Below are 18647 nucleotides of genomic sequence, written 5' to 3'. Positions count from 1 at the left end.
AAAGTCTTGTATCTTTGCAAGATATGTTTTCATAATAGTGTTTTCTTATAAAAATGGTCTTAGTTATGTTATCTGAGTGTCGTTTTTCAGTGTTTCGGTCTGATTTCACGGTTTGCTGGCATGAATAGTGTAACCGTGAATAGTGCACGCAACACTTTTTACCACACTTTTAGGACATTATTTGTTTGGTTTCGCATTACGACGAAAACCAACATATGTTTTAGCTTTGTTTTCTTGTCCTAACACTGTTATCCAGTATACGACACAGTTGCGTAATTAAATTACGCTAAATGCATGAGATTATGTAAATAAACATAGTGATTAGATTGTACGGAATTGCCGGTTATTTTCCAGTTGTCACAATTGGATTGCTTACCCATCTGTCAAAAAGAATCATTACTCTGATCTTTCAAATATCAACTCACAAAACACTTGTCACTCAGACATTGAGTGTTCATTTTACGTGAAAAACCCTAGGGTTTTTGGTATCTTTCAAATATCAACTCACAAAACACTTGTCACTCAGACATTGAGTGTTCATTTTACGTGAAAAACCCTAGGGTTTTTGGTATCTGCACGCTGTATTTGCCGTAATCATGTTTCTCCGCCGGCACATGTAACACCCATATTTTATTAAATGTAAATATACGATATATGTAAATTCTACGATCATTTTATATAATAAGATCCAAAAGTATAGTACTAAAGTATCAACATTAGTTTTCTACTAACTAATTTAATAATTTCATTTAGATGTTTAGCAAACACTTTACATCGTAACATTGTTCAAAACGAGTTAAATTATGCGGAAGCTTCAAAAATATGTGTTCGGTTCTTCAAAAGTTTGCTTGATCGTCATCCGTAATCCTTGAGTACCTAAACTGAAATGTTTGCATAAAACATTTGTATTAGAATGCTTAGAAATACTCCATAATTGAACTAGAATCAAAGTGAATTCAAATAGTTACAATTATACAAAATGTATAATTTGTGTCAGGTTCTACCGTAACTTACGGTCCCACCGTAAGTTACGGTAGTTGATTTTCAACAATGATCACCGTAACTCAGAAGAGTTCCACCGTAAGCTTTTAACCTCCACCGTAAGTTACGGTGGTACCGTAACTTACGGTAGGCCCTGCAAACACATGTTTTGGACTGTTTTGTTTGTTTACCTCACCCACACAATTTTTTTCAAATCTTTCATTCGATCAAACCAACATTCTAAATTTCTCATATTTTTATGTGTCAATTATCAAATGATAACAAATGACCAATCAATCACGTTATGTAGCACTATTCGTGCTTTATTTCATTATTCGACCGGTTTGGCTAGTCTAAGGAATCCTCCTTTATTACGACTACCAACGAGTTCTAATCAAATTTTGACCTTTTATTCACTATTGCAACATTATTGCTTTAACTCAAAACAACCCTCATTCTAAAATCCAATTTCGCATTTAATAATAATCAAAATCTATTTAAGGTAACGGGTCAAGTTACATACCTTAGTGTACGCCCTTCAACCGCAAATCACCACCGGCTTGTCCACTCGACGTTCCGGGATCCTTTCCTATAGAGTTCATATATGATACGTTTAGAACTCTCTTTAAATCATAATTCGCATAATACACCAAAACATCTTGATTATGCGTTTAACTTGGAAATTTCAGTTTTTAAGCCTTCATAGAGGCATTTCAACAAACACTTAATGGGCAGATTTTTATAAGATTAAACATCAAATCTCTAGTTTATCTCTTAGCCCTAATTTCACACAATTCAACCTTTTACATGGTTATTAACTTCTGAATTTCTGAAATTACTTCAAGATTGTCAAATTACACTAGAACAACACCCAATATCCTAGTGTTCATCAATTTACACATAACCCTTTAATCACCTACAATGGTGTTCATAATCTTCACTAGAATTTAACATGATTTCAACTTGTATTTGCCTAGGGTTTGTCCCTAAACACTATAGTTGCTCCTAGATCATCATAAGACACACATGCAACTAACAATTCAGATTTTCCCAATTACATGAGAAATTTAAGTTGAGGGTTTTCATGAAATTTTACATACCTTGTAATCCTCTTGTGATGAGGATCAGTATTCCATACTTTAATTTCGATTCCAACTTGGATTAAACCTTCAATTTGCAAGTTTAATGAAGTTTGAGGGTTTTGGAAGAGTGGGGGAGTCGCCCCTGGTGTGCTTGTTCGACCAGACACTCCCTTTTGGGGGTGTTTGGTTTGTTTTATTAACTTAATTAAAATTAAGTTTCAATCTTTACAACTTAAGCCCCTCCACTTTGATCAACATTTATTTAAGTTGCTTTTAACCCTACTTTAGGTTATTTCTAGAGTTTTAACTAACTAGGTTAAAATTCCTAGTTAGTAAATTCTCGTTTATTTATACTTTACAATTCTAATTTAAAGTTTTATATTTTCGGGGTGTTACAGCACACTCCACCTCCACCTCCACCTCACTTCCACCACCCACCGCCAACCATCCTCAACCGCACGCCGCCGTCACCACCCCACTTCAATCACCCACCACCATCACCACCCCACTTCAACCACCCACCACCTCCACCCATCTTCAACCAAACGCCGCCGTCACCACCCCACTTCAACCACACGCCGCCGTCACCACCCCACTTCAACCACCCACCACAATCACCACCCCACTTCAATCAAACAGTACCACCAGCTCCACCCAACTTTAAACACACACCATCACCCATCTTCAACCACTCGCCACCGGCCATCTTCAACAACACACCACCTCATCAGTCACTACTTTCTATTCTGACCGTCGGAATATTGGGGGATATTCTCGTATGTGTTGTTTTCCTTATATTTGTCGTAGGGTATTTGATTATGAGGTTGAGACAAGGTAATGGAGGAGGTGCGCCGCCTGCTGGTAGTGAACGGCAGCCTCCGGTGCTTGTTGGTAGTGAACGGCCGCCTCCGTTGCTTGTTGGTAGTGAACGGCCGCCTCTGTTGCTTGTTGGTAGTCAACCGCCGCCTCCGGTGCTTGTTGGTAGTCAACCGCCGCCTCCGGTGCTTGTCGGTAGTCAACCGCCGCCTCTGTTGCTTGTCGGTAGTCAACCGCCGCCTCCGCTGCTTGTCGGTAGTATTAGCAATTACAACCCTTCAACTTTTTTTTAATTTTACCCTTTATCCTTCAAAATTTAGTATTAGCAATTACAACCCTTCAACTTTTTTAAAAAATATAATTTTTTACGTGTTTATATTTATGTACATATCGGTATAAACTCAAGTTGATTATGTTTCTTTGAAAATAGTAGACTCAGCTATAATCTGTTTTTCCATTTTTTACGTTTTCAGTTAATCTATGTTTTAGCATAAATTTAGTTTTCAAACAAGTCGGGTCAAATATAATATGTTTTCATTAGACTTTATAAATTCGGCTTACTTAGTGTCATTTTAAGTTAAAAAACATATTTTTTAACTTATTTTTATGTACGTATCGATATAAGATCAGGTTGGTATTCGACATAAATTTCTTTCGCAAAAAAGTCGAGCCATGTATAATACGTTTCCATAGTTATTTTTATGTACATATTCAGTTTATGGACGTTTTGACGTAATTTTTGTTTAGAAATGGTTCAGGTCTTTACTACACAAATACAAATTACTTTACATTTGAACCCGACGCGTCACACGGGGTGATTTACTAGTTATATACAAGAGGGGCCAAAAACAACTACCATATTATATATATTAATTAATTAGGGGGAGGTATGTATCATATTATCCTCTAAATGTGGCAAGAGATTATGTTGGGTAGGTATGGCTTTCTTATATAAATGAAATGTGTAGATAGATGCAAACATTTGGGGTTCGAAAGTTATTTAAATTGTTCATTATCCTCTAAATGTGGCAAGAGATTATGTTGGGTAGGTATGGCTTTCTTATATAAATAAAATGTGTAGATAGATGCAAACATTTGGGGTTCGAAAGTTATTTAAATTGTTCATTCAAGATTAGTTCGAATAATTTTTAAGTTGAATCAGGTTAGCTTTATAATTTTTAGTCAACGTAGCTCACTTAAGTTAAGTAAATCATTTAAGAAGCTAAAAATATATAAGAAAATACTCACATGCCTTGTTTGCTATCATCCGTTCAATCAGTGTCTTTAAATCACTGGTCAATCGACATGTCCATATATAAAAGAATACAATTCAAAGTTTTGATAATATTGGTCAATCGACATATCCATGTTCATATGTAAAAAAAAGTTACCATTTAAAATTTTGAAAATATAAGAGTCAGCTCGTCTAGCCGTGAGTTTTTTCCAAGCCAAAATTTGAACTCAAATTTTAGCTTGTTACTAGTCTTAAGCCAAGCGGGTTTGTTTAATCTCAACCTTGAGCCGAAGCTAGCTAGCTAACCGATACAATTAAAGGTAATTATAATATGGCATCATATATTGTAATTTTCAAAAGAATTTGTTTAACTTGTCCACACACTTAATATAGCACCAACTCTTTTTTATGAATATGAGATTAGTGTTATAGGATTTGTCATTTTCTTAATTATATACAATTTAGGATTTTTCATTTTCTTAATTATACTTTTATACAAAAAGCAACATGTACCCCTAATTTATTTAAAACACATACCACTTTAATTAACACACACCCCTTTATTTAATACACATACCCCTTCTATCATTTGTTTACACATATCCCTTCCTTTTTATTTAATACACATACCCCTTTGCATGCTTCAAATACCATTTACTTTTAAATCATCCACGATCATTTACTTTTAAAAGAAAAAAAAAGCATGTTTAATTGAAAAGAAAGGAAAAAAGAACCCATATATGAAACATTGTGATGGTATATGCATGAACGCTTCAAAAATCACAAAACTGCAATATACAACAGATTGATATATCGCTTCAGTTATTTTAAACTTTGAGAAGTGAAAAGACAATGGTTTGAACAGGTGTTTTTTGTTTCATATAGACGGAACCCCTCTCATTTAGTATTGGCATTCATATACCAATTAAGCGACAAACAATACACACTGGTTAACGTATGCGATAAATATATTTGTATGCATTATTAAAAGGTGTGTTGCTTTAGAACACCTATGTTAGTTAAAAGGTGTGTCGGTTAGAATGGCAGTTATGCCATTTAAAGAGTGTGTCGCTTAGAATGTGTGTGTCATGCATTATTAAATATGTGTATGTATCATTAAGTGACGAATGTAAATAGCCAAAGCTTTAAGACGTATATGTTAGTTATGCCAATATGAAACGGTACAAACATTTAGCAAGATTTAGATAAGTTATAAATAGGGATTGATGTATTATTCTTACACTTTTCTCTCCTGATTTCTCTACCAAACAATTTTGCTTATTTGTTGATGAACTTAAGAAATAATGAAATATACATAGATGTGTTTATTGGTAAACCCACGTAACTTAAATTAAATGCGAGATGACATGGCGATTGTGAAAGGGTGCATAATCTCCTCTTGGGTCGTTTACAACGAGGAAAGAGATTGTGGGAACGACGGTTATCAGTGATCGTTTACGGTAGTACTCTGCGGTATGTAAAACTCCGATTTGTGGCGATATTGTTAAGGAATTATCTACCCGCTCGGTAAATTTGTGTTTAGTTTCATGTTGATGGACTTTTTTGTTGAAGTTTGTCGAAATTAGAGGATTCTTTGGTGGACTTTCATCCACATTTCTTCTTACTGCTATTAATCCGTAATTTACTGGATAGTGTGGTTTTGAAGTGGATGTCCATGTGGTTGAAGACAAAAGTAAAGCTTTTACGACGGTTTTCCATCTTTTTTTTATTCACGTTTTATCCTTGGCTATTGACGAAGACAAGGAAATGACTATCATCAGAAACATTGGAAAACTTAAAAATGGCACATTGATATGCTCATCGTTGGACCCACCAAAGAACCAGCAAAGAAAAGGTCCAGAGAAGAAAGATATGAAGGTGATGATGAGATCTATTATTTACTAATAATCTGTATCATTCTTTTGATTGATGATTTTGGTTAATTGTATATGTGAAGGATCACATTAGTTTTAAAAATGACGTGGGTTTATTATTAGGTGATACCCTCATGGTTACTTGCACCCATTTAGTATGCCGGAGTTGTTAACCGCAAATATTTAATATTTTAAGTCAGTTTGAGGTAAGTTTATTATTGTGTTTTGGGAATTAGACATGTTAATGGGTAACTTTAACCACATAAGGCCACAAACAGGTATACCCCAAACACGATTGGTATACGTGTTCAAAATTCGAAGTCATAGGTATCCGTGTTCAAATATGATTTGTTTAAGGTTATAGTATAGACCCTACACTAGCATAGGATTTCGTCGTTGTCAATGTTTGGTTGGCTAGGGGTAAAGCAACAAGAAAAGAATGTTTTGAATCAATATCCCGCCGCAACGCGCGGGTTAGTGTCAACTCGTTATATACAATTTATAAAAGAAACTACCAAATGTGGAAAGGAAACCCGGTAAAACAAAAAAAGAATTACGTACACTAATGTAACTTAAGTTTATATGAATTATGATCACACTTATTACATGGAGTGGCGGATTTTAATCAACAAAACACATAGTGGAATGCCATACAATTCTCATTTCAATGAAAAATGAGAAACTTAGCATCCAAGAAATAAGGTTTATTAGTAAGAGTGAGATCAACGTTGATGACCTCTTGGCTTAGTGACACTACTTATTTGTGTCCATCCAATTGGTGTGAGTTCAAATCCTACAAAGCATGCAATAGATGCTTTTTAGGAGTAGATTTTAGAGGTGTGTGTTAAAAAAAGACTAACATCAACAAAATGTAATATAAAGATTACTTAATTAGTTGAAGAGACAAGTTTTCAATGATATTAATGAACCATATTGATTCACATAAGAAGTTACTATAAACATGATAATTTACCTACAAATATTCATTTCTTGTTTCTAATGAATTTAAAGTTCTAAATCCACTATAAAGAGAAATTACCTTTTGTATCTCTATGAAAACAAAGTATGGCAGAGAAGTTTAATTTAAACGTAAACACATATCACATGTTCATTTTATGTTTGCATATCATAATAAATATAAATAGCTCAGCTTACTTTAAAAAAAAGAGTAAACTGCCATTTTGGTCCCTGAGGTTTGGTTACTTTTGCCACTTTAGTCCAAAACTCAAACCTTTTGCATCTGGGTCCCTGTGGTTTCAGTTTTATTGCCATTTTGGTCCAAAAATGAAATCAGGTCATACTTGTCTTATAAAATCCTGCAATTTTGTCATTTTCCTCAGGGGGCAAATCAGGTCATATTTGTCTTATAAAATATGGTATTTATTAAAAAAAAAAAAGAAATGATCATTTTGCCCCTGCGGAAAATGACAAAATAACAGGATTTTATAAGACAAATATGACCTGACTTCATTTTTGGACCAAAATGGCAATAAAACTGAAACCACAGGGACCCAGATGCAAAAAGTTTGAGTTTTAGACTAAAGTGGCAAAATTGACCAAAACACAGGGACCAAAATGGCAGTTTACTCAAAAAAAAAAATGTGGGTCTAAACTTTCAAGACAAGTTGGAGTTTGGTTAATTATGTTTTTTATATTGCTAGAAGTTTACCACTGAAAGTGTGGGCGAAGGGCTGCTGTGCACAGGAGAGAAGCCTGGAAGAGTGTGTGTCGGCTGCCAAAGGAGCAGACCTTTTTCGCACGCCGATCCAGGCAGATTTTGAGAAATATACTCTTGACTGAGGGATTACAAGATTTTGAGAAAAGGGATGATACACACTCTTGACTGAGGGATTACAAGATTTTGAGCTTGTTTTGTCGTTTTGATCTTGGCCGTCCGTTGGATAATTCTTCACGTTGGGTTTGGTATAATTTAAACGTACTACAAAAAACTATTTAGCATGTTTGCCGCTCAAAAGAAAAAAAAAGACACTATTTAGCATAGAATATTTTGATTAAGCTTGTAAACAAATCAAATGTTTATGAGTTGTTTGTGAATTTGTTCGGTGATGAGTTTGTTTATGTAATAAATGAACATGAACACACCTTGTGTTCGTTTATTAATGTCCGTGAATGTTTATTCATTTATGTTCACGAACGTTCGTTTAAATTTTAGTAAATATATAAATAGTTATATTTATATGAATGTTAGGTTTTCTAACTGCTTATATAAATAAACTAATTACTAATTGAGTTTTCTAGTAAAAAAATGAAATTTTAATTTTTTTCTTAGATCGTAACTGATCACTTAATTTTAGCATCTATGAATCCTAATTTATATGTGTTTCGGATGAAATGTATTATATTAGACTTGTTTGTTTTTGTTCACTAATGTTAAATTGTGCTTCTTTATATTTGTTCAGTTATATTCATTTTGTGTTTATTTATCTTTGTTCAATCATGCTAATTTATGTTTGTTTAAGTTTATTCAAATAGGTTCAGCAATTTTTTAATGTTCGTGAATTGCTCGTTTAGGCTTTAACCGGACGGACATAAACGAACACGAACATGCCCGATTTCTTAATGATCGAACACGAATAAAATAATGTGTTCGATTATATGTTCGTGTTCGGTTAAAGTTAAACAAACGCACACGAACATGCCTATGTTCGTGTTCGTTTGGTACGTTTACAGGCCTAATCTTGATCTCGATATCTATATTAAAAAATTCGGTTCGATGATATTAGTGAGACACGAATTCGTATAAAATTACGATGGGTTGGGTTGTGAGCGAGGTCAAAACGAGCCGTTTTCTGAAAAGCATCACTCTAGTTTAGAGCTCTAAACGACCCGTGTCAGGGTGGGCTCAGGCTCGGCTCATTTATCTTATCGATCTGAATTGTCCTTGGTGATAATAGAGTGAGTAATATGATAACCTGTGATACTTTTTTTAGTTCTAATTTCCTTGAGTAATAACTAATATGAAAATTAAAATCGTAGAAATATACTCGGGACCCAAACTAATATGTATACCAATACCCAGTGAGTAATGATCTGTAATCGGGTATCGAGGAGTATAAGACCGGGTATCCAACACAATTTTACATGTTGGTATGAGATTGGAATACCATTACCTGTCTTGAACCCGTCACACTGCCATCACTATCTTCTCCATGCGTAATGTGTAAGTGGATTACCATTCCCTTGAAACCTTTAAATATATCACTTGTTTATAAGAGTGCATTAGACATTCGATAAAATCTCGGATGTGATTTTGATGTACAAGTACTCACAATCGGTCATGTTTTCAAACCTATGATGACAGGTTAAACCTCATCCTTCTTTATGAATTTATTAGAACACAATATTTATTTGTAAATTTTATAAGATGTACCATTGTATACTTTTATAACTATGAATGAATCAATTTATATTCTAATGGTATTTTCAGAATACTAAATTGGTTCATCATATTGAAATTTGACGTGTCTTTTTATAAAGCTAATTAACCCACCATAATACATGTGATTTATAGCTATGAGCCTATGATGCATTAAATTATATAGGCAAATTGGATTTAAATAATCCCAACTCACTGTTATTGGCCAATAATAATCCCAACTCATTTAATCACCAATAATAATCCGAACTATTCACTTTTGTTTGTAAAATACTCACAGTTAAAAAAACACTAACTAGGTTAAAAAATTGCTGATGTGACCTGCCACGTCATAAAAAATGCCACGTAGACAGTCACGTCAGCTGCCACGTCATAAAAAAATGCCACATCAACTGCCACATCAGCAAATTTGCTGATGTGGCATGCCACGTCACCTGCCACGCCAGCAATTTTTTTAACCTAGTTAGTGTTTTTTTAACTGGGAGTATTTTACAAACAAAAGTGAAAAGTTCGGATTATTATTGGTGATTAAATGAGTTGGGATTATTATTGGCCAATAAGAGTGAGTTGAGATTATATATTATTATGATCCCACTAAGTCTGACCGTGTTCCAAACAGTTCACCACCATTTGATCAGAGTTGAAATCGTGGTTGTTAAAGTCAATTATAACCGCCGCCTTGTCACTGCGCATGTAACTAGAGTCACACACAACGATTGAAACGCCCAAATCATCTTCCTCCCCCGTTCCACACACGTCGTCTCCTCCGTACGCTTCTCAATTTTTGATGATTTGTGCTCAATCACGATAGAATAAGGTGCGATTGTATAACTCTCAAACTATTGAAACTTCAAAGATGTTACTTGATCCTCAATAAGTAACGATGCCATAACTACGAACAAGTTGCATGAATGTCAACCTTAAACCACGGATTCAAAGAGCAATTCAAGTTGTCTGGGTTAATAGAATTAAGAATTATATACGTTGGTATGCACCATCTAAGACAATGCTGCATACATAACTTAAGCTAATCATAACTCGAACGGAAGAATCAAAATACCATTAAGTAATTACCTTCTTTTTTTGCGGTTTGTCGTCAACAACAACAAAGGGCAAGACACGACTACCACCGCCACCACCCAACACCACCGCCGCCGCCACCCATTGCCGATTTTATTCCTTCATCTTTTGTTGCCTACCAAACAACACAAGGTAATGATTCATTCCATTCCCGCATGGTAACCAAACAAGACCATGGAATTTTATTGATTCATTTCATTCATTTGTCCATTCCATCGTCGATTCCATTCCCTGCCCCATTCCATTACCCCATACCAAACAGACCCTCGGGGTTTTGAAAGCATTTGATAAAAGAGAATCACTCACATTGCAAAATTTAGGCTTTTTAGGCCTCCTGGGTTTAAGTCCTGGTTCCTAAATAAACACACAATGTAACACGTATTAGTGTAAGAAACCAAATCAAACTTCAACGATAATCACAAGATCAAAGCCGCAACGTATAAAATATCAACTTATTCAGGTAGAACTTCAGCTCTTCGTTGCTAGGGTTTTAGATCAATCAGACATGGTATTGTTTCAGTGATTAGGGTTTCGTACACGAGTTCGTGACAGACACTCGGGAACAGAGATTCGAGGAGTATAGAAATTAAATTTTTCAAATTCATTTGTGCAGTTTGAAAGCCCTTGAACTGCTGTATATATAGCTAAAAACATGCATCGTCATGCCACACGACCAACTCAAAAATCCTTGTCACGACATGCGAGAAGGCTCCAGGGCTAGGTCAGTACTATCATCGACCTAGACCTCCATGTGGTCACACGTGGCATCCGGAGAATCCGGTCATCTTCGCGCCACACGACGGTCTAAGACTGTCTTGTCGTTTTCGATTTTCGTTGGCATGTGTCCGGGGTTTTGTTTACGGATTGTGCGGGATCTTTTTGAGAGTTATTACATTTCTTATATTAGACTCACCTATCAATGAGATATCAGATCTATTTCTCTCTATATCTTCTCCTATATGTTTGCTATTAGGCTAGTTTCACAATATGCATTGTTAAAAAACTTAAATATTGTTGGTCCTAGATTCATCAACTGATGAATAAAGCAGTATTTCAACATATTTGTTTTATGTGGAAATTGAAATTAATACATGCAAGTCTTGGAGATATACAATTTTTATGTTATTATTCATTTTTCTAAGATTTACAAAGAATAATTAAATGTACACAAAAATTCTACCTAGGTGGAACATAATGTGTTCCAGGTGTTTGATGGATGAGAGAAAAGATTTTGAACTGGTTGAAATGCTCTTTTCAAATCAGTTATCTTCTACATTCGGTTGTATTGTTGTTTATAGGATAAATATTTAAGCATGTGGGATAAATAAACTATATGTTTAATTATCCTAGTTGACACTTTGCTCTTTATCCCTTTGGAGTTCGAGCACAAATTGTTCACTTGCGTTGACTTTTTTGCTTCTATAAGGGGAAGGGGGTGGTTCACTAGTGATAGAATTTATCACTCACAAGCACCAATCAAGTTTCGTCATGTCATCGACCATTTTTCCATCACTCACAACCATTTTTAGTGGGGGTGGTCATCACTCATCACCACACCCAACAATTTCCCCCCAACCAACAAATCCACTCACAAAACCAAACCATAACGCGTGAAGAAAATAACGGAAATATGATTTCGTTGCACATTAACGCGTTAATGTTATGACCGGCGGCCGATGTAACGAGTGATGGATGGTGGCCGTGATACTTTCACGCACCACCCCGTCCTCTCTAAGGCTTACACTCAGAGTCTTCCATCAGGGAGGCTCTAGAAGTACTGATAGTTTATTCTTCAAGAATCTCATATTCCAATTGCTGGTTTTAACCTTAGTTCAACAACTGATGTCTACTTATGTTTACTGAAGTCTACTAATGTTTATTGAAGTCTCTTGAAGCATTTCTTCTTCGTCTGATAATTTTCTCATTGTTTAAAATGTTTCAACTCGTCTGATCTTTAAATTCAGTCGTCAGATATCTTCTTCTAAGTCTTAGCTGAAGTTCTTCTGCATTAGCTGTATGCTTCCGGAGAATTTTAATTGCAGTCTGCGACTGAGCTGTTTACAGACACTTCATTGCAAAGTTCAGATGACTTGTTCAGTTATGGGATGCTCCTTAGCCACTTATGTTTTTCTTGAACCTTGTTGATCTTTTTTTGTTTAAATATGCATATTCACTATAACTATATTATATTTATCTTTACCGACCAAATCACTCCTTACACTTTCAAAATTAATATTTAACTCCTGACCTTCTAAAAACTTTATAAAACATCATTTTCACTCCCCCTTGAGTTTCTAACATTTCAACTTTAAACCATGTATTTATATTCTTTAACTAAAAAGAGTTATTTTCTCATGTGCTTATTGTTATGTACGCGCTAGTAAAAAAATGGTGTTTCGAACTAAACGGTATAAATTCACGTTTCACATAAGAAAAAAATTCGGAATCGAGTCGGGTCAAATGAAATACATTTTTAGGGTTTTTTTTCAGGTACGTTTTTAGTTGGTATGCGTTGGCGTAAACGAGTCTAATAAGATATAATACGTGTTCATGTTTTTTTTTAATGTACATTTTCAGTTTATCTATGTGTTGATGTAAACGAGTTAGGTCAAATATAATAGGTTTTCAAGTTTATTTTTATATACGTTTTATGTAGGTATACGTTTTGACGTAAATTAAAAAGAAAAACACTATTTTCTCACATACTTATTTTTATGGATGTGTCAATATAAGTTCGTATTTCGATGTAAACGATATTAATACATATTTCCACGTAATATGTTTAGAAGCGAGTAGGATTTCACATTCAGTATTTATAATCGGATTTCACATTCAAATTCCAAAACAGTTCAATATAACGATATAACAATAATATAAATGTCACGTAATTATAAATTTTAAATCTCCAACTAGGTAGAGAAAAACAAAATTTGTGCACATAAGTTGTTTTAAATTCAGTACCATAAGTTGTTTTAAATTCAGTACCTCAACGTCTTTTCCATGAAGTGGAGATAACCTAACGTCAGATTAGTCAAATATTAGTTTTATAGATTTTATTTTTATTTTTATTTTTTGTGGTGACTCATGTGTTTCCGATATCCGATGTGGTTCAGTATGAAAAATCTTTTTTTTTTTTTTTTAATTTTATAAGACAAATAAACTCCGTTACGGAATTATAAAAATTTACAAAAACAAAGATTTAAATTATTAAAATATTGTTCTGCAATAGAAAGAACTACTTAGGTTGGATTACTTATATAATATTAATATCTATATACTATTAATTTCATTCAATTTTTTAAGATGGCATATGAAAGGTTAACTTAAAATCCTAATTTTTTACCATTTGTTACCCTTCTCACATAAAATAGATACACAGATTAATCAATCTCATCTCTCTACGCCGGTTCCCTTCTCATTCAATGAGATTATCTATCAGTTTCTTCAACTCAATCGTTCCTCTTTCAATACAATCATCAGATTCTTGAATTCAAAAGCCCTGTCCGTTTGCATAAGTCCTCCTGAGATGACGCCGGGTCGGTGATGATGGTGTTCAGATGATGGCGGTGGTAGGTTGTGGACAAAGAGAAGCCCCAACAACGCGATGGCTTTAGGGTTCTGTCGCAAGTCAGTTAAGGAATTATTAGGATTCGGGCAGATGAATATTGTGGTAAAGGATCCTTCTTCAATTGCCCGTTTGTTTCTGCTAACATGATTTTGCAAAAAACTGCAAATTTTCTCAACTTAACTTGAGAAAACGGGATGTAGAATAGTAGTATGTCGGGCGTGGCCTGGTAGTAAACCCAAAAGAACCGAAACGCTGATAAATCTTTCGACCCTTCTAATTTACCAGCCGGGGGCAGATCTGAGGTCTTTAGCTCTCTAATTTACCATTCTCGTTGTAATTCAATGAAGTTTCTGGACTGGTACCTGAAGATTGGAGTCGTATCAGCTGAATCGGAGGCTCTATGGAGTATTTTATGATCAAAACCGGCTTATGTAAGAATCACCTTTCTTATAATGATATAATCCACTGATGTATTGGTTATTTTAGTTTTTATCATTTGCCAGTTGAATTTTGTTTTTGTTTATCTGTTTGTGTTTATGAAACTATATATTCTGGTTAATCATCACTATTAGGGTTTTGTTTTATCTTTATTCATCACCAATGAATTTTTATATTTAATCTGATTTTATTTTATTTTTTTGGGTTTGAATTCGGTTGTCGAATCGTCGGACAATTCTGCTGTTCTCGAGACGAAATCGTCTTCGGTTGAAAGAATCAGTAAGAAATCAAGTGGCGGTTTGGATGCCGATAGTGTTCAATTCGAGAATCTTACTGCTAGAAAAGTGGAATCGGACATTTCGGTTGAGGAATTGCTTCGATATGGTGACCCGAAATTTCGGTTGAGGAATTGCTTCGATATGGTGACCCGAACAAGAAGTTGAATAAAACACAAGAACTGACTTACGAACAGAAGCTCGAAATAAGAAGGAATTTGTTTAGAGAATTCGCGTATTTGAAAAAAAGAGTTTGCGACGATGATGATTCGTATACTCTTGAACTAGAACGCGAGGGGCCGAATAAGAAACGAAATAAGTACGGATGCTTGAACTGCAACAAGGTTTTTACGTCATTTCAAGAGCTTGGCGGGCATAGACCGTGTCACAAAAAGAACAATATGGTCGGGTCAAAACACGACAGTGGCGAAAACAGTTTAGAAGGTGACTTTGCACATACTCGAAAGGCGAAACACGATAAGAAAACGAAGGTGAAAAAGATCAAAGGGCACGAATGCCCGATTTGTTTCAGGATGTTTAAATCGGGGCAAGCTTTAGGTGGTCACAAACGGTCTCATTTTATTAACGGGTCGATGGATCATTATGCGGCCATGGGTCACGCGGCTCCATCGTGTTCGGATATGATTGATCTCAATCTTGCTGCTCCAGAAGAGGACCAGGATTGAATGGTCAACGACTCAACGATTGAGTGGTCAACTGGTAAAAAAGTTTAATTTCTATTTTGTTGGTGATTTTTCATGGTATGAACTAGAGAGGTTAAAAGTTGCATTTTTGTTTCTTTTGGTTATGTTCATCAAATTCTTGCTATGTTTCTTGAAAACATGTTGAATTCTCAAGATTTTGGGATAAGTTACAGGAATTTTCTTTAAATGTTAGTTGATTTTAAAATTTTGTAAATGATGAGTAGTTATTGCAGGAACAATGACTTAGATTTCTCATGAAATAGTACTTGCTATCCTTTATCAGTAGATTGGATTTACGTGTCTTGTCTGATTTGTTTTGGTTGATTATAAATGTTTGTTTATTTTTGTTTGGAACAGGACAGGAAGATTACAACAGATTGAGACATCTGAGTTATCGTGGTGCAGATGTTTTTATACTCGCGTTTCACTAATTAGCAAGGCCAGCTATGAAAATATCTCTAAAAAGGTAATTTGGTCTTTCGCTTTTATCCGCGTCATTTTAATTGTTTTATAACTAAATATTCTTACAATTTATGATCATGGTAACAGTTATACTAATGGTGTAAATCTTTGAGTAAAATGGTAACTTTCAAGTTTTAACCCCTCGTAGATAATTTCTTGATTTGACTCGTTTGTGTTATAATACAACCCGAATTGACCTATTCATAAGTAAAGGGGTCGAAATTGCCACCTCTAAATTAGTAAATAATCAATCTAGATTACTTTCGTTGTCTATTTTATATCTGAAACAAATTCGACCCATAAAAAACTCATATGCTATTCGTTTATAACATCATCATTTGTGGGGCCCGTTTGTATCGAGAGGATAGCTAAGATGTGAATGTGCATGTGTCCCTGTTTGTCTCATTTACTTGGTGTTTGTTGCATTGTGCAGTGGATTCCTGAATTGAGCCATTACGCACCCGGAGTTCCAATAATCCTTGTTGGAACAAAGCTAGGTTAGTTTTTATATTCATATGTAGACGCAATTACTTGCAACTAAATCATCTGATACTATTATTGACCCGTCTTTACACTTATCAAATGCTTTTAATAAATTTATAATAATTTTTTTTTGTGGTCACTATTTGAGTATAAATATGGAAATGGCGATTAAAAATTGTTTCTTGTAGATCTTCATGATGATAAGCAGTTTTTAACGGACCATCCCGGTGCAGTTCCAATTACAACGGCTCAGGTTGCCCCTATTGCTTGTTTTCTATATCCTTTTTCACCAAGTTTGTTTTTTATACATAAAGTTTCATTCTTTTTATAAAATGGATATCTTTTCTTTAATTTCGACAGGGAGAGGAGTTGAGGAAGCTAATCGGTGCTCCTGCTTACATTGAGTGTAGCTCAAAAACACAGCAGGTGACATTTCAAGTGCTGGTTTTGAAAAGACAAATATTTGTACAATTGATTGTAATATGGTCATCATATTTTAAGTGAAGATTAAGGGGTAAAGGAGCTGAGCCAACCTAAGCTTGAGATCGACTCATTTAACTTACAAGAGCTTGAGCTCTAGCCTGGCTCATGCATAGTTTTTCAAGCTTGACCTTAGCTCTTTTATTATTTTTTATATACATTTATGTTTTTAAATATTATATATATATATATATTATTTAGTTATCTTATCATAATTTTATATGTACTAATTATCACTATATAGATAGATGTATTTAATATATTAAAAGATAATAATGTAATAGTAAGCTTATTTAGGCTTGCGAGCCTACTCGATCCCGATAAGTGAAGCTAAGGCTCGTTTAGGCTTGCGAGCTTACTCGAGCTTTTAGCGAGCCGATCTTGAGTAGCTCACGAGTAGCTTAGCTTGTTTACATCCTTAGAAAAGATCAAGTGTTTCGACTAAAAAAGAAACTTCATTTTTTACTGAAACTTTACGATTGTTTCTGCAGAATGTGAAGGCTGTTTTTGATGCAGCCATTAGTGTGGTTCTGCAGCCACCAAAGCAAAAGAAGAAAAAGAAGCGAAAGGGTCAAAAGGGGTGCTACATATTGTGATTTTGGCCTCAAAAAAGTGAAAAATCTAGCATGAGGTGCTAATTACCTTTCTAAAGTATTTGATAAATTGCTCACTTTTGCTTTTTTCTGTCTCATGAAAACAAGTTGTGTTGTGCTGAATATGAAATAGACTGGAGGTGTTTGTAAGCTCATATGTATATTGTTGAGGGTATTTTTGGTATTTGTAGTTTGCTCTGTTTGGGTTGAAATTAATTTGGTGTGGTTTTTGTAACCCTAATTCTTATTTGTTTAATGGCAGTTACCTTGTTCTATTACAACCTTTTTTTTCATAGTTATTGTTTAATTTTCATCATCATACTCAGTGAATCCCACCAATAACAAAGCTAAGATAGAGTCTGAGGAGGGTAAGGTGTAGACAACCTTACCTCTATCCTGTAGGAATAGAGAGACTGCTTTCAGTGGACCCTGTAGGAAAATAATTAGATATGAAATTGAAATGTGAAAGGAGTTTTGAGTTTGTGTTTCTTAAAATGTACAAAACTGGGCTTGTTTTCAAATTTTATGAGGGGCATAACGGGTATTACATACTGGGTTTTTTGATGGGCCAGTTCGTTTTTTATGTTTGTGTTAGGTTTTTAGGGCATGAATGATTTACAAGGTATAGTGGAACATACCTCGTTGTTGGGCCAAAATTGGTTACTATTAAATTTCATTTTTTGCAACCTTTTTGTAGAAATAGACCAATATGGTAATCTATGTTAAGGGTATTGTACATGGTAAGTGTTGATGGTAAGTTGGTGGTATGTTCACGCCCCTTGTTGTCGTCGACTCCGCGGCAACGCACGGGTTTCCCACTAGTTATATTAATAATAACACATTCATATCTATAAAGTGGGTAGTAAATAAAATGATTAATTTGACTCTAAACGTAGAAAAACACAGAACGGGTCTTCATCCTCTTCGAAATCGAAGCCGTTAATTTGAAAATTATACAATGGCAAAAAGGTTTGATTACTGAATGCGATAAACTGTCGTACAATCATAAAACGCATACGATAAAACAAAACTGAAAACTTACTTGATAGAACTTGTGTTAGATGTCAAGCGTAATTCTAGGACGTACAAGAGTTCATCGGGATATCGCGTATGCCGGTGCGGTGTTCCATACAGTGGCGGAGCTTGAACGAAAAAAAATCAGCGGAGGCTAGACTCTCAT

At 34.7% G+C, this 18647-nt stretch overlaps 1 protein-coding gene and 1 long non-coding RNA gene across 2 annotated transcripts; one reads left to right on the top strand and one right to left on the bottom strand.

Moving 5' to 3' along the window:
• Positions 1-653: 653 nt before the first annotated feature.
• On the bottom strand, positions 654-2209 carry LOC110883057. The gene is made up of 3 exons (XR_002560339.1): positions 2082-2209; positions 1505-1570; positions 654-881 (listed from the first exon to the last, which is right to left on the bottom strand). It is a non-coding gene; the product is annotated as an uncharacterized LOC110883057 (long non-coding RNA).
• Positions 2210-2881: 672 nt separating this feature from the next.
• On the top strand, positions 2882-17704 carry LOC110886134 (rac-like GTP-binding protein ARAC3). The gene is given in 7 exon segments (XM_035986392.1): positions 2882-3134; positions 15807-15872; positions 15875-15915; positions 16345-16408; positions 16583-16647; positions 16755-16820; positions 17366-17704. Coding segments are annotated over 7 exon segments (660 nt in total). The 3' UTR covers positions 17471-17704.
• The last annotated feature ends 943 nt before the right edge of the window (positions 17705-18647 follow it).

This window comes from Helianthus annuus, chromosome 17, assembly GCF_002127325.2.
Source record: "Helianthus annuus cultivar XRQ/B chromosome 17, HanXRQr2.0-SUNRISE, whole genome shotgun sequence".
Taxonomy (NCBI): Eukaryota; Viridiplantae; Streptophyta; class Magnoliopsida; order Asterales; family Asteraceae; genus Helianthus; species Helianthus annuus.
This window is presented reverse-complemented; position numbering and strand designations above follow the sequence as displayed.